At 45.1% G+C, this 13,898-nt stretch overlaps 3 protein-coding genes across 3 annotated transcripts; all 3 read left to right on the forward strand.

Moving 5' to 3' along the window:
* Positions 1-2,074: 2,074 nt before the first annotated feature.
* Positions 2,075-7,870, forward strand: rplp2l (ribosomal protein, large P2, like). The gene is made up of 5 exons (XM_063012615.1): positions 2,075-2,149; positions 3,414-3,537; positions 5,873-5,921; positions 7,329-7,421; positions 7,745-7,870. The coding sequence occupies exons 2-5, from the start codon at positions 3,415-3,417 to the stop codon at positions 7,825-7,827; spliced, it is 348 nt and encodes a 115-aa protein (XP_062868685.1). The 5' UTR covers positions 2,075-2,149; position 3,414; the 3' UTR covers positions 7,828-7,870.
* A 1,317-nt stretch (positions 7,871-9,187) lies between these two features.
* saa (serum amyloid A) lies at positions 9,188-11,013 on the forward strand. The gene is made up of 3 exons (XM_063013065.1): positions 9,188-9,269; positions 10,110-10,248; positions 10,719-11,013. Exons 1-3 carry the CDS (start codon positions 9,230-9,232, stop codon positions 10,855-10,857), a joined length of 318 nt encoding a protein of 105 aa, XP_062869135.1. The 5' UTR covers positions 9,188-9,229; the 3' UTR covers positions 10,858-11,013.
* A 1,515-nt stretch (positions 11,014-12,528) lies between these two features.
* gjd6 (gap junction protein delta 6) lies at positions 12,529-13,557 on the forward strand. The gene has a single exon (XM_063012515.1). The coding sequence runs from the start codon at positions 12,529-12,531 to the stop codon at positions 13,555-13,557; it is 1,029 nt and encodes a 342-aa protein (XP_062868585.1).
* Positions 13,558-13,898: the final 341 nt, after the last annotated feature.

A 13,898-nucleotide genomic window follows, 5' to 3' on the forward strand; every position in this document is an offset into this window, starting at 1 on the left:
TTTTACCAATACCAATTACATTCACAAGTCAAGGGTCCACAGTATTCTTTACGTTTTTACCACCGCTTTATCCTGGTCAGGTCGCCAGTCAATCACAGGGCATTAGCTATTCTCTGCCCTTAGACCAATCATGTCTACATGTGGATGCCCGTCCGGCTGATAGTGTAATAGTAGTGAGTCACATTAAGCGCCATGTCCTTCTTTGTTGCCATTTTGGCTGGCAGAACAGAGGAGCAGATGATTGATGATTGTGTCGGTTTCTCTTGATTGACAGTCACCTGTTGTCACCTTGTTACAGGTGGTTGTTCTTCTACATATCATGGCTTCTCTTTCTCAGTTTTGCCAGTACAGGGTTCAAAACTCTCCACACATTTTCTATTAGAGACACCCGTCCAGTACCCGTACCCTCTTCTTCTGCAGCCACGCCTTTGTAATGTGTGCAGCAGGTGGTTTTGCATCGTCTTGTTCAAAAATGCTGGACGTCCCTGGAAAAGACGACGTCTTCAAGGCAGCACATGTTGCTCTAAGATCTCAATGTACTTTTCTGTATTAATGCTGCATCACAGAAGTGTAAATGACCTTTACCAAGGGCACTGACACCCCCCATACCACGACAGACCCTGGTACTGACACACCCCCTAATTATTTCTAAACTGATGGTTAAACAGGTTTTATTTCTAGTGACCAGGAGGTTGAGAGTTCCAAACACTGTTGGCATCAAACTCCAGTGCTTGAAGTGGATAGTGGTCAGTCACTTTGGGTAAAATCGTCTGCCAGATAAATGTAATATCATTTCTATTCTTAGAAGCCGCTCATGTGACTGTGAGGTAAATGGAGGAGCAATTTCTCACATTCCTGCTCTATTTTTATGGCTGGTTTCATGCAGTGCTGTAACACTCTCTGTTGGACACACTTCAGTACTGCAAGGACTAAACACAGTGTGGCAAATGGGCACTAATGCCCCCTTTTCTCTGTTGATGCCTGGCTGATGCCTAGCTGGGATGATTTTATATTAATAGATAGATTAAAATATGATATTTGACAAAGAGGCCTTGAGTACAAAAGATTTTTGCATCACATGAAGGTTTAAGTTCCACCACAGCCAAACTGCCCCAGTTAATCCACCACCAGAACTGGGTTGTATCTTGTCCTGGTTCTAAGTTGCTTTAAATAGGACAATTTATCCAATCTTAATCAGCCAGACTTCGTTTTTAGCAGCCTTATCTTTAACCCTATCACGTAAGTCAGGACAGAAGAATGTCCAAGAATCCAGGACTCTGCTGAACCACAATGAGAGTAATTTTTATTCAGATGGAGGAAACTTGAAACAGTCTACCCAAGAGTGATAAGCCGCCTGAAGGTACCTGAATGTACACGTGTATATAACTATATATGTGGGTGTGCATGTGTGTGTGTGTGTGTGTGTGTCTATCTATCTGTCTGTCTGTCTGTCTATCTGTCTGTCTATAATCTATCTCTGTCTATCTAATGTCTATCTACTACATAACTTTTAATATAAATTTAAATGTTGTGTTTATTGGTATTATTATCTGGTTATATAGATTAACGGAATCATTTGTTATTGCTCTTGTTAAACCACTGTAAGTGTATTAAGGTTTAATTAAATGGCTGCATGGCAACTTCATGGCAACTGCCCTCATTTTACCCTTCAGACCCAACCTCCCACCCAAATTATAATCACTTTACTTTAGGAGTGTAGAATTTATCGTGATTAATGCGTTTTTATTTTAAAATATAATAAATAAATGAATGAATTTGAGCTAAACTGAGAGCCCGCCCGTCGACTAATCCAACTATCTGTTGTGTCCCAAATCGCACCTTACTAACCACAAAGTGCACTTTATTGTGCTCCTACTACGTTGTGAATCACATGTTAAATGCTCCTGTAATGCATGAATCTCACTCGTGTTGCTCTGCTCTGTATTACATGTCACTTAAATCAGATTAGTAAAACATAAATGAAGCAGAGCACCAATAACATAGAGCGTAGTATGAAGGGAATAGGGGGCATTGTGTGATTTGAGACACAGCCATTTCTCCTCAGCTACGTCCGTTTCAGGCGCACGTTCTACTTCCTTTCCGCCTGCACGCGCTGTATAGTGAACACGCGACCCTCTTTCTCCGTTAGGTAAGTTTACATGAATGTGAGTTTATTTTATTATTAATGGGAATATAACGCATGGAATGTGTACTTATATTGTATGGATGTATTATATATCATTAATAGGTTGTTTGGTGGGATTAAGAGTAGTTAATTTTAAGAAAACGTTGTATGACTCGCGCTGCTGTTAGCATGTTGCTAACTAGTAAATCTGTCCGCTTTGATAAGACAGTTCTGATGTTTGATATAGTGAAATATCGCGATATTTTAATATAATATTATTGTAAACTGTATATATCGCGATTTTTGCTTTGTATGGCTGCAAATTAATATCTTAATATTAGCAGTTAGTTTGTTCATTGGTGCTCAGCCAGTTTAGCTGTCAGAAACACATTAATTAGGTGTTTTATGTCGACTTTATTATTTATATTGCATATTTAACAAAAATATAAATAGACAAATAGAAACAAGGAAAAATGACTCGAACATAACACCGTTAATTCCATAAATAACACAATCATGTGTATAAAGTGGCGTTGTATTGAAAAAAATCTGTTAAATCTCTAATGTATAATTATCTTCTTTATTTATTAGTGTTTTAAATTGCAGTTGGATTCACCAACATTTTTAAACGTGCTATTGAGGAATAGCTCAAAAGAAAGTAAGGTCATATGTTCATGAGCTGAAGCTGAGGTGTAAATTTGGTATCTAGCAGAACATTAAGCCAAAATGCACCAAAAATAAAAGAATGTCTAGAAAGAAACAATCAAAGCCAGACCTTGAACTTAAACTCCTACTAAAATCCAGAATTTCATTCCTGTAAGGAATGTTGATGTTATTTTAAATACATTTATAGGTATGATGGGAGAGTGCTTTAACTTTATTTATATACTTACATGATGGAAGATTGCAGCATAGCTACTAAAATGAGGACTTTCAATATTTGAAATATGTTATTTAAACCCAACAGCAAGGAGTTTGCATGTTCTCCCCGTGTCTGCGTGGGTTTCCTCTGGGTGCTCCAGTTTCCTCCCACAGTCCAAAGACGTACAGTCAGGTGAATCGGAGATACAAAATTGTCCACAACTGTGTTTGATATAACCTTGAAAAGTGATGAACTTTGTGTAATGAGTAACTACCGTTCCTGTCATGAATGTGACCAAAGTGTAAAACATGACGTCAAAATCCTGATAAAGAAACGAACCTAAATAAAGCATGGATCGTGTGAATACAGCTTGTTTGCTGTTTTTCTTTAGGTCGGTGATTTCATGATGATTTTCTGTGCTTTCAGAATGCGTTACGTAGCTGCTTACCTGCTGGCTGCCCTCGGTGGCAAGGAAAACCCCAACGGCGCCGACATCAAGAAGATCCTGGACAGCGTCGGCATCGAGGCTGACGGCACCCGCCTGCAGAAGGTACGCTGTCTGTCTGTCTGTCTGTCCATTTTATTAAAAAAAACACTTCACATTACTGTTACTGTGTAATGATGTGGCACAGCCTCAGTTCTTGTACTTGGATTAAGATCTGCTGACTGGGGAGGTTTATGAAGCACGCTGGGCTTGAATTTGTGACCTGCTGCATCGTCAGGCTGGATCATGATGTGACAGTCTAAGGCAGGGGTGTCAAACTCATGGCCCACGGGCCGGATCTGGAGAGCTTAAACGACTGTACGATTGTTGTGACGGTTCGAGTCGTTACAGAGACGCGCTTATAATTTAATGCGCTCCTGCGCCTTTAAGAGACAACGCGACATCGTAGTCATGGCAACTAACTTTAACCTTCGCTAAGAAGCCGTGTGACTTTTACGGCAAAGAGAACGCGGGGTAGCGTAGTCAGTAACGTAAACAATAATAAATAAATACAAATAATTATATTGCAATATAATACCCAAGCATCGTCTGTAAGTCGTGGCGTTTATATTCTCAGTTGTTAGTAAATGTTTAGTGAGTATATCACAGCGCTTTAGTTACAAATTTACCGTCATTAAATACTGTTACGTTACTATAGCAATTAGTATCTTTACACACAATTTTAACTCGTTATCAGAATCAGAATCAGATTTATTGGCCAGGTATGTGGATACACACAAGGAATTTGTTTCCGGCTGATGGTATCTCTCTAGTAATGGTACGATACAGTGTACAAGCAACGTATACATTAAACATTAAACACAAAATCACAAAATTATCCAAACTATAAGATTATATACACACAATATACAGATATGTAATTTTGTTATTTTACGTTTGGTTAAATCTCATATTGTACCAGATGTTACACTCGACTACAGCTGTGTGCTTTTACTGTATTAAGTTCTTTATTGTTTTTATTGTTTGTATTTTTACTTCATTCTGGTGCACACAGTGTATCACACAGCTGGGAAGCAAATAAAACCGACTGTATTCTGAAGAGAGCTGTCTGTCTGTCTGTCTGTCTGTCTGTCTGTCTAGCTGAGAAAGGGGGATAAACTATTAGTGAGGGCAGAATGATTGTCTTAAAAATACACTGTAAAATCCTAAATAAAATGCAGGCTGATTTTGTGACCTGCAAAGTGACACATCCCGCCAGTAGATGATGTTACACATATTTACACATGATCCTAAAATGTACAAGAAGATAAATAAGAAAATGAAGCAGAAGGAGGAAATTAAATGAAAGTGAAAACAAGTTTGTGCTTCAGGAAGAGAAAGCGGTGCGTCTCTTGTGTTATGAGGCCGTGTCTGTGGTAAAGTAGGACAATATAAATGCAGAATTCAGCCTCCAAGAAAAACAGCAATGTGACTGGATACGTTACAATCGGCCCTTTGAGGGCCACAATAATGCTGATGTGAAAATGAGTTTGACACCCCTGGTCTAAGGTGTTTAAAGCATGGGGGGCCCAATACGTACCAAAAAACATTATATACCCTGTTCCTGAACTGTTCACAAGGCGGGTTTAGTGCTTGGATTTATGTCGTTTACGCCAGCGCTTCCCAACCTTTTTTGCACTGTGGACCAGTTTCATATAAGATATAGTTTCACAGACCGGCGGGGGTGGAGGGATGTAAAATAGAATAACTGTACTATTCATGAATGAGCTTTTTTTTTTTGCTGCAACAAGACGCTGCTTCCACCTGGGGGTGATATGAGACGATAAACACCTGTGTGTTGGAAATAAAAGCAGTGTTTTCATGGCTGATGTAGCGTCTCTAATTATTGATTCTTTCTGTGCGGCTCGGTAATAAATGACCCACGGCCCGGTGGATGGGGACCTCTGGTTTATGCCGAATTCTGACTGGTCGCTGCAGTCATCATCGATTGGCACTATGTCCAGATTATTCCTGCCTTCCGCCCGGTGTTTCTGGGTAACCCTGACCCACTGCAGACCTGACCAGGATAGAGCTAAGCCGTTGATTGGAATGAACCGATTGCTACAGACTGCATAAAATCTATATTCTGGATGCTGACCTGGTCCTGCTCACTGTGTTTCTGTTCATCTTACTGTCCTTCACTACGTTTCACTGTTTTTAATAAAGCTTGTCTGTGATTGGTTTAGAGAAACCTGCGTTCCTAGTTTAAATTGCTTTATGCGCTTCCTTTTTTTCTTTAAATATGTCCTGTATTTTGTAATCTGCTATAAACTGTGATTGTTTACAGCCGCTGAGCCGGCGTTTTAAGTCAAAATTAAACTAATGTTCAGGGTTTATTCAGTGAATTGCTGGTTAAAAACACTTCGATGAATTTGTATGTGTTTATTTTTCTTTTATACAGGTTGTGTCGGAGCTCAATGGCAAGCGCGTCGAGGATGTGATCGCCCAAGGTGAGTTCGATGCTTCAGTGCTTAATGAATTATTGTAACTGACCTGTCTGTCAGTACTGGTACTGAAAGCACGGGTGATATTAGAGGCGTATTTCGGTTGGGGAGAGGGGCGGGTGTTGGATGTATTAGGGTCATTGTTGTATATCTCTAATAGAGTGGAAGCAGTGCAGTGGTTAGAGCTTTGGGCTATCAATCGAAAGGTTGTGGGTTTGAATCCCAGCTCTGCCATGCACCCACTGCAGGGCCCTTGCGCAACGCCCAAACAAGCTTGGATGCACTAAAGATGCGAGAATGCAGCTGCGTTTTGGGTTTGAATGAGCTTAGTGGTTAAGGGGTTGGACTAGTAACCAGAAGGCTGATGGTTCAAGCCCCACTACCACCAAGTTGCAGGTGTTGGGCACCTGAGCGAGGCCCTTAACCCTCACTGGGTCGAGTTGTATCTAATGTTCTTATACAGGTGGTTTAAATCTCCAAATAAAAGTGGCTGTAATGTAGTAATAGTATTTACTTATGCCGAAGAAGAACGGCGTTGTAGCCGACAGGGTTAAGGGCCTTGCTCGAGGGCCCGACGGTGGCTGCATAGCCGAGCCTGTATCCAACAGTGTCCTGTATTCCAAGTGCAGGGCGGCACAGTGGCTCGGTGTATAGCGCTGTCGCCTCGCGGCGAGAAGGTCCTGGGTTCGATCCCCAGGTGGGCCGGGGATTATTAGTCCTTACTGTGTGGAGTTTGCATGTTCTCCCCGTGCTAGTGTGGGTCTCCTCAAACGGTCCAAAGACGTGCAAGTAACTGTCCATGACCCGTCCTGTCATGATTAACCGAAGTGTGTGAACCGTGACCGTGCAGATTTTTATTGTAAACAAAATGAGCTGGTATTTATGTACCTTGTTTAATCACGTAGACGTTTTTACGCTTTAATTCGGGATCTCGGTCCTCTCACCCCAGTCCGTTATGTTCGGACGCGTGTGAACATAGTTTCCGTACGTTCGTGTGACTCGAATCCAAACTAAGTATGAGAACCTGAGTCTATAAGTGATGCCTTGATGATTCCTGATCGACATCCTGCGTCCTTCAGCCTGTAACTGGGAATCCATCAGATACACGTCAGTATCCCAACTTGTTTGGAAGCTGGGGGCGGATCACAGGGTCAGCCGTTGTACGACGCACCTGGAGCAGACAGGGTCAAGGGCCCAACTTTGGCTGCATAGCAGAGCCTGGATTTGAACACACAATCTTCCGATTGATTACCCACCAGTCTACCACTGCCATAAACCGACATGGGTCAGAGTGTTTGGACTTCTTGCATGCAAGTCTTTAGTGTTCTAGCGCATGATGTACTAGTCAGTAGTTGTATCGGGTGTAGCTTGAAGGTCCTGTGTGATTTCTAACCATTTGTTTCTCTTAACCAGGTTACGGTAAACTGGCCAGCGTGCCATCCGGTGGCGCCGTTGCCGTTGCATCATCTGCTGCTCCTGGTGCCGGTGGAGCCGCAGCACCTGCAGGTTGGTACACGCTCCTGTTGTCCGGCGTTAAGCTCTTCACCTCAGTTACGCCGCTCATTTGCTCTCCGAATTCTTTCGCCTGTGTCTGTTGTGGACGGCCTGTTCGGTGGTCCTGATGTTGCCAAACGAACCTTAACTTTGAGCTCAGCGGCAAGCCGTAAAGACAGAGCGGTAAAGCTGTGCAACCATAGAGTTGCTCGAGTTCCAAAAAGAATGTGGACACAGTCCTAACCCGGACCGAATGTTGATCCGTACGTCGATGTGCATGTTGGACGTGTTGAAGTGTGTCGTGGTTTTAATCGGCTCGCGTTCGTCTTTTTCAGCCGCCGTTGAGGAGAAGAAGGAGGAGAAGAAGGAAGAGTCCGAGGAATCCGACGACGACATGGGATTCGGATTGTTTGACTAAACGGTCTAATCGGGACCAAAATAAAACGTTTGTTTAAAAAGCAGCTTTGAGTTTTGTCATTTTTTGGTACGAGTGAGTGATATACGGTCATACAGACACGTGGTGGGATGTACGCTCTCCCAAAAAAAAAAACCATGAGCTCTACTTGCTAGCCAAACATCGTCCCTTTAACCAACATATTCCTTATAATCTAATATAAAGATTGGGGGTCCAACTGTGGCAATGAACAGGCAACCTTCTGATTGCTAGTCCAGCACCTGAGACGAATGTGGAGTAACGGAGGCGATAATTAAAGGACAGTTCATTTTACACAGCGCTGGTAAATGGTTCCTGATTAAAAATATCCGTCCCAGGTATTCTGAAACCCCAGCACATCCAGATCAAACATCGTACATGAAAAAAGAAGCAAATATTCACCGTTCCATAATCAGGGTGGTTTATTGTACGTTAGGCACACCCTGAAAATGTACAAGCGAGGGCGAAGGATGTGGCGTCTGGTCCAGACCGACAGAAGATCTACCGAGGACAAACTCAGATGATTTTAATCCTGGTGATGAGGGGAATGTGGCACGACACCAGTCGAACCAGTCAAAAGTGTTAACTGGGGTTGAGGTCTGTGCTCTGTACAGGACGCTGAAGTACAGGAACAGTGACCTTAAAATGCTGAGCTCAGTAATAATGATGGTTGTCCACGTACTTTTGACCGTACAGCCCAATTAAGATAATATAATATAAGACTTTATTGATCCCCTTAGGGAAATTAACTAATTTATTACTTATTTACTTTGAATGAGTCACAATCATGATCTGTTCTTGCAACCTGCCGGATCTCAGCTTGAACTTGGAACCTTCTGATTCTCAGCTCAGTTTAATCAGTTCTGTAAAACTCCATCGACGTAAAATCTTGGCTACGGTTCCTTTGTTTGGATTCCACACGTTTGGAAAGTCCAGATCCGCCCCACCGCCCCGTCCCATCACCGCTCTGTGCCTTTAAAAGCGGAAGATGGACCTGGGTTTGCATCCGAGGTATTTGGAGATCTGACTGAAGTGCGGTGAGATCTGTGAGATCGGCGAGCGGCTGAATATCTCATCCAGACGTCACAGTGCAGGTTTGTTGACGTTCTTTTATCAGCTTGACTTACCATATAGAAGCACTTTGTGGTTCTACAATTACTGACTGTAGTCCATCTGTTTCTCTGCATGCTTTGTTACCCCCTTTGGGACGGTGGTAGCCTAGTGGGTGGAGCTTTGGGCTATCAACCGGAAGACGGGTGGTTCAAATCCAGGCTCTGCTATGCAGCCACTGTTGGGTCCTTGAGCGAGGCCCTTAACCCTGTCTGCTCCAGGGGCTGTACGATGGCTGACCCTGCACTCTGACCCCAACTTCCAGACAAGCTGGGAAATGCGAAGAAAGAATTTCATTGTACTGCACACGTGTAGAGGTATATATGACAAATAACGTCTATCTTCATCTTCTTTCACCCTGTTCTTCAATGGTCAGGACCCCCACAGGACCCCCACAGAGCAGGTATTATTTAGGTGGTGGATGATTCTCAGCACTGCAGTGACACTGACATGGTGGTGGTGTGTTAGTGTGTGTTGTGCTGGTATGAGTGGATCAGACACAGCAGCGCTGTCACTGCTGGACTGAGAATAGTCCACCAACCAAAGATATCCAGCCAACAGCGCCCCGTGAGCAGCGTCCTGTGACCACTGATGAAGGTCTAGAAGATGACCGACTCAAGCAGCCTTGGGTTAGGCCTAAACAATAGCACAATAAAAACAGCAGATAAAATAGTTCATTAGTGGAGCTGTTTCGCCAGAATGTGGCGCTATAATAACCTCTATGTGAGTATGAGCGTTTGGAAATGTTTACGACGTGCTGCAGTCCGTCCATCTGTAGCTGCTGTGATGCTTTGTGGTGTAAAATGCAAAAACTCCCTCTGAAGCAGTAACATCATCTTCTGTATTTCCCGCTCTTTACCTGACAGACCCTCTCCTTTAGCTGCAGAAGGCGTACGGTCACCCTAGTGAAGGACCTGAACTGCACCTGAAGGAGAGCTAGCATTAGCGTTAGGGTTGATCTTAAAATCAGATGTAGAAACGTCGTGATGTGAAGTTCTGCTCCACGTTTCAGGTCCGTGTTGGTGTTCAGAAGCTGCAGACATGAAGCTGATCTTTATTCTTTTTTTAATTTACATGAATTGAGTCACACAAAATAAACAGTGTTGGTGCTCACAGCTGCGTGTCTGTAGCGTGTTAAGCGTGTTCTGTGGTTTCAGGTTCGAGAGACATGTGGCGCGCTTACAGAGGCATGATGGAGGCCAACTTGAAAAACTCAGAGAAATACTTCCTCGCTCGAGGAAACTACGACGCGGCGAGCAGGGGCCCCGGGGGCCGCAGGGACGCCAAAGTCATCAGGTGGGTTCAACATCCAAATATATACAGAGTTCAGACACCCTGTCTGGAAGTGATATGCTTCCAAATTTGCAGCGACAGTTTAGGGAAGGCCATTTTCTGTCTCTGTAAAGCCTGGTTTAAACCACCAGTCACCAACAGCAGGGGGCGACAGAGCGGCTCTTTTCATTTAACCCTTCACAGTCCAACACTAATTGAACAGGCAGGTCTGAAGGATTTATTTAGCTTACATTTGTATTCGTGTAAACGTTGATTGTCGAATTATGAGCAGATAAAATCAAATTAGTACCAAACACTTTTAAATAAATGAAGGTTCCCCTCTGCTGTGTATGATTATTAAAAGCTGATGGTCGTGATTGTGCAGAAGTTAGATCCTCTGAAACACACACACACACACACACACACACACACACACACACGCGGTTAATCAGACCAGTTGGGGTGAGGTGTGTGACCAGGTGTTTGTGTTGCAGTGATGGTAGAGAATGGATCCAGGAGAGAACCAGGAAAGGAAACGAGGACGCCGAAGCCGATCAGTTCGCCAACGAGTGGGGGAGGAACGGCAACGACCCGAACTTCTTCAGGCCCCCAGGACTTCCCAGCAAATACTGAGCACGACGCCGCCACAGCGGAAACGCTTTTTTATCTACAGCTCTTGCTTCAGCTCATATAACACTAACATAAACGTTTATATCAGACACGTGCAGGACGTGACGGAGAGGCATTAATAACATCATTCATAATAAACCATAAATGAGTTATTAATAAAGAACAAGTAAAAAAATCTGTGTGTGTGTGGGTGTTTTTTTTTTTTTTAGAACCGTATGCAGGGGTGCCAGGGGGTATTTGGGTCCTACACCATCATACTACACCATTTTTGTCCTGACTGGTCGGCGCTAGATTTGCCGGCTCTGGAGCAACTCAGCGTTCGCTCGGCGATCGAAACTCGGCTCTCAATCGACATGTGTGAACTATCCAACAACTCGATCCAAGCAAAGAGAGATATTCAGCTTGTTGAACATCTGGATCTGAGTTGCCCGACTGGCAATGAGCCAATGAGAACGCAAGATACGGTGTGAGGGAAAACGCAGGGGAGGCGTGTAAAAAGTGGTACAGGGGTGTAATATAGTTTATATCAGAATACATCAGCACACACACAAGTTTTACAGTATTTCTGACCTGATCGTTCTTGCTGCATTGCAAACAATATTTATTAACCCCCAACTCACTACAGAACAATCCATGCTGTTCCTATTTTTCCTCTTATGATTTTACGCTGCACATCAGCACACAAACTTTGATCGCTCGCTACCTGTTGATGTGCATGTTTAGACGTGGTATCATTAAACCCCTCGTCACTTCTCGCGTTTGTTTTCATGATAAAATGTAGTTTGGGAGACCAGAGAAGCTCGCCTGCGATTCCAGTTGGTGATAGACGGTGTAGTGTGTGACCCCCTATCACCCATCAGTCGTGTAGTGTGAAATACACCTGAAAGACTCCCGATTACAAGAGATCCAGTCGTGTCATGTAAACTTGGCATTAGCAAAAGAAGATCCCAAAATCTTGAAGGCCTACTCATTTCTTCCGAATGTAGACGAGCGCTCGCTATCAGGACTGTATTTTTAAACCCGCGTCCTTTTAAAGAAGCTTCTTTTATCTCCGGACGGTGGCCAGGCTATAAAGGACCCGGAGCTATCAGGGCTATCTGAAGTAGGAGAGCGGCGTCTGCTCGGGCCCTTTTTAAAAAAAGACGGCAGAGGAGAAGCCACGTGACCCGGAGTCAAGTGGGCGACGTCGGCGGGTGGCTTATCTCCGGGGAGCGGGGAGTAAGGAGGACGGTTCGGAGAGGAGACGCCACTTCAGAGACCGAGCTGTGGACGAGCGGTCCGGCTGTTCAGGTGCTGCTGGGAATTGGCGGCGTGGCGACGGTTTTCTGAGGATCAGATTTTTTAATTCCGACTTTGATGGAGCAGACGGGCGTGGCGAGAGCGAGGGAACAATTTTGATGGAACACTTTTTATTTACAGATTTTCTTCAGCGGGATTCCGAATTTCGATGATGGCTTCAACAGGCTTCACTCAGGAGTCGGGTATACTCTTCTTTATGAGCATTCTGCCACATTGCATCATGGGAGTTGTAGTTCCATCCACTAAGACCTGAGCAGGAACGAATATGAACTAATGTTGAGCCACTCGAGCATAAATACAGTCCAATCGGCTCTCTAGGACTCTCAGAACTGAAGGGTGTTCGTCTGGTCTGTTCGAACCCTGGGAGTCCGGGTGATGTCTGAGTGGACGCTTCTGAAGCGTCTCCTGGACGCCGTGCACCAGCATTCCACCCTGATCGGCCGGATCTGGCTGACGGTCATGGCCATCTTCCGGCTGCTGGTGGTGGCGGTGGCGGCGGAGGACGTCTACGAGGACGAGCGCACCATGTTCGTCTGCGATACGCTCCAGCCGGGCTGCACCAACGTCTGCTACGACGCCTTCGCGCCCATCTCGCAGCCGCGTTTTTGGGTCTTCCATATCGTCGCCGTGTCCACGCCGTCGCTCCTCTTCATCCTCTACACGTGGCACAACCTGTCCAAGGTGCCGGCGCCCGGGAAGGACGTAGCGGGTGCGGCGGACGGATGCGTGAGGAACTGTAACTCCGAGAGCTGCTCCATCACGTCCCATCATCACCTGGGACACAGTATGGATATCATCCTGGAGAAGAGCATGCTGGGTCACGCCGAGCCGGCGTCTCCGGCGGGACGTTCCTCTGGGGTTCTGTCCAAAGCGTACGTTCTTCACGTGTGTTCCCGTGCGCTCTTAGAGCTGGCGTTCCTTTCCCTGCAGTGGCTCCTGTTCGGCTTTCGGGTCCCGTTCCGTTTCGCGTGCGCCGTCCCCCCGTGTCCTCAGCGCGTCCACTGCTACGTCTCGCGTCCCACCGAGAAAACCGTCTTCCTCGTCTTCATGTTCTGCGTCGGCGTCTTCTGCGTCCTGTTGAACCTGCTGGAGCTGAACCACCTGGGCTGGAAGAAGATCAGGAGGTCGGTGCGGGCGAGGGGAACGCCGAGGAGCGGCGGGTTTTACGGGACGATGGGCGGAGACGGAAGGTCCGGGACGAACAGCGCCGCGTCTCTCCCCACGTTAGATCTCCTGGTGGAGAGTCGTAGCGGGTGGACGTGTTTGGGTAACGAGTGCTGCTCCGGGGTCACGGGGGACGACGCAGGTTTGGAAAACTCATGGAGAAACGAGTCGGACAAAGTAAAGAAACCGCGACCACCAAAAGCACGAGCGTCCAAACGAAGCGCCGAAGTCTGGATATGAACCGAACCGCTGCTGTGAATGTTAATAATGTGGATTTTTTTTTTTTATTGTTGCATTTTCTTCATTTTCCTCCTAATCTAATCATTGCCAACCTCCCTACTGCAATTCTCCTGCTGCCTGCACCAACCCCGCGCGGGCCAACCGAGGAGTCTCACAGAGAGCCGCACCACGTATGGCATCAGACTGACTTTAAGAACTTTGATGTTTGGAATGAACTGGAGCATCAACTTCTTTCCTCAAGGCATGAGTGTTCATATAAAAGTTTCCACTTTCACATTTTTTAAGATGTCTGTGGGAATTTGTGCCCATTATTTAAAAGTGTGTTAGTAAGGTTAAGAACT

The sequence above is a fragment of the Trichomycterus rosablanca genome, chromosome 17 (genome assembly GCF_030014385.1).
Source record: "Trichomycterus rosablanca isolate fTriRos1 chromosome 17, fTriRos1.hap1, whole genome shotgun sequence".
NCBI lineage: Eukaryota > Metazoa > Chordata > Actinopteri > Siluriformes > Trichomycteridae > Trichomycterus > Trichomycterus rosablanca.

Excerpts from the sequence above, each read along its gene's own strand:
- gjd6 (XM_063012515.1), top strand. The coding sequence starts at position 12,529 with ATGTCTGAGTGGACGCTTCTGAAGCGTCTCCTGGACGCCGTGCACCAG.
- saa (XM_063013065.1), top strand. The coding sequence starts at position 9,230 with ATGCGAAGAAAGAATTTCATTGTACTGCACACGTGTAGAG. Across the intron at positions 9,270-10,109 it reads TGTACTGCACACGTGTAGAG|GTTCGAGAGACATGTGGCGC; the intron begins GTATATATGACA and ends CTGTGGTTTCAG. Across the intron at positions 10,249-10,718 it reads AGGGACGCCAAAGTCATCAG|TGATGGTAGAGAATGGATCC; the intron begins GTGGGTTCAACA and ends TTTGTGTTGCAG.
- rplp2l (XM_063012615.1), top strand. The coding sequence starts at position 3,415 with ATGCGTTACGTAGCTGCTTACCTGCTGGCTGCCCTCGGTGGCAAGGAA. Across the intron at positions 5,922-7,328 it reads CGAGGATGTGATCGCCCAAG|GTTACGGTAAACTGGCCAGC; the intron begins GTGAGTTCGATG and ends TCTCTTAACCAG. Across the intron at positions 7,422-7,744 it reads TGGAGCCGCAGCACCTGCAG|CCGCCGTTGAGGAGAAGAAG; the intron begins GTTGGTACACGC and ends CGTCTTTTTCAG.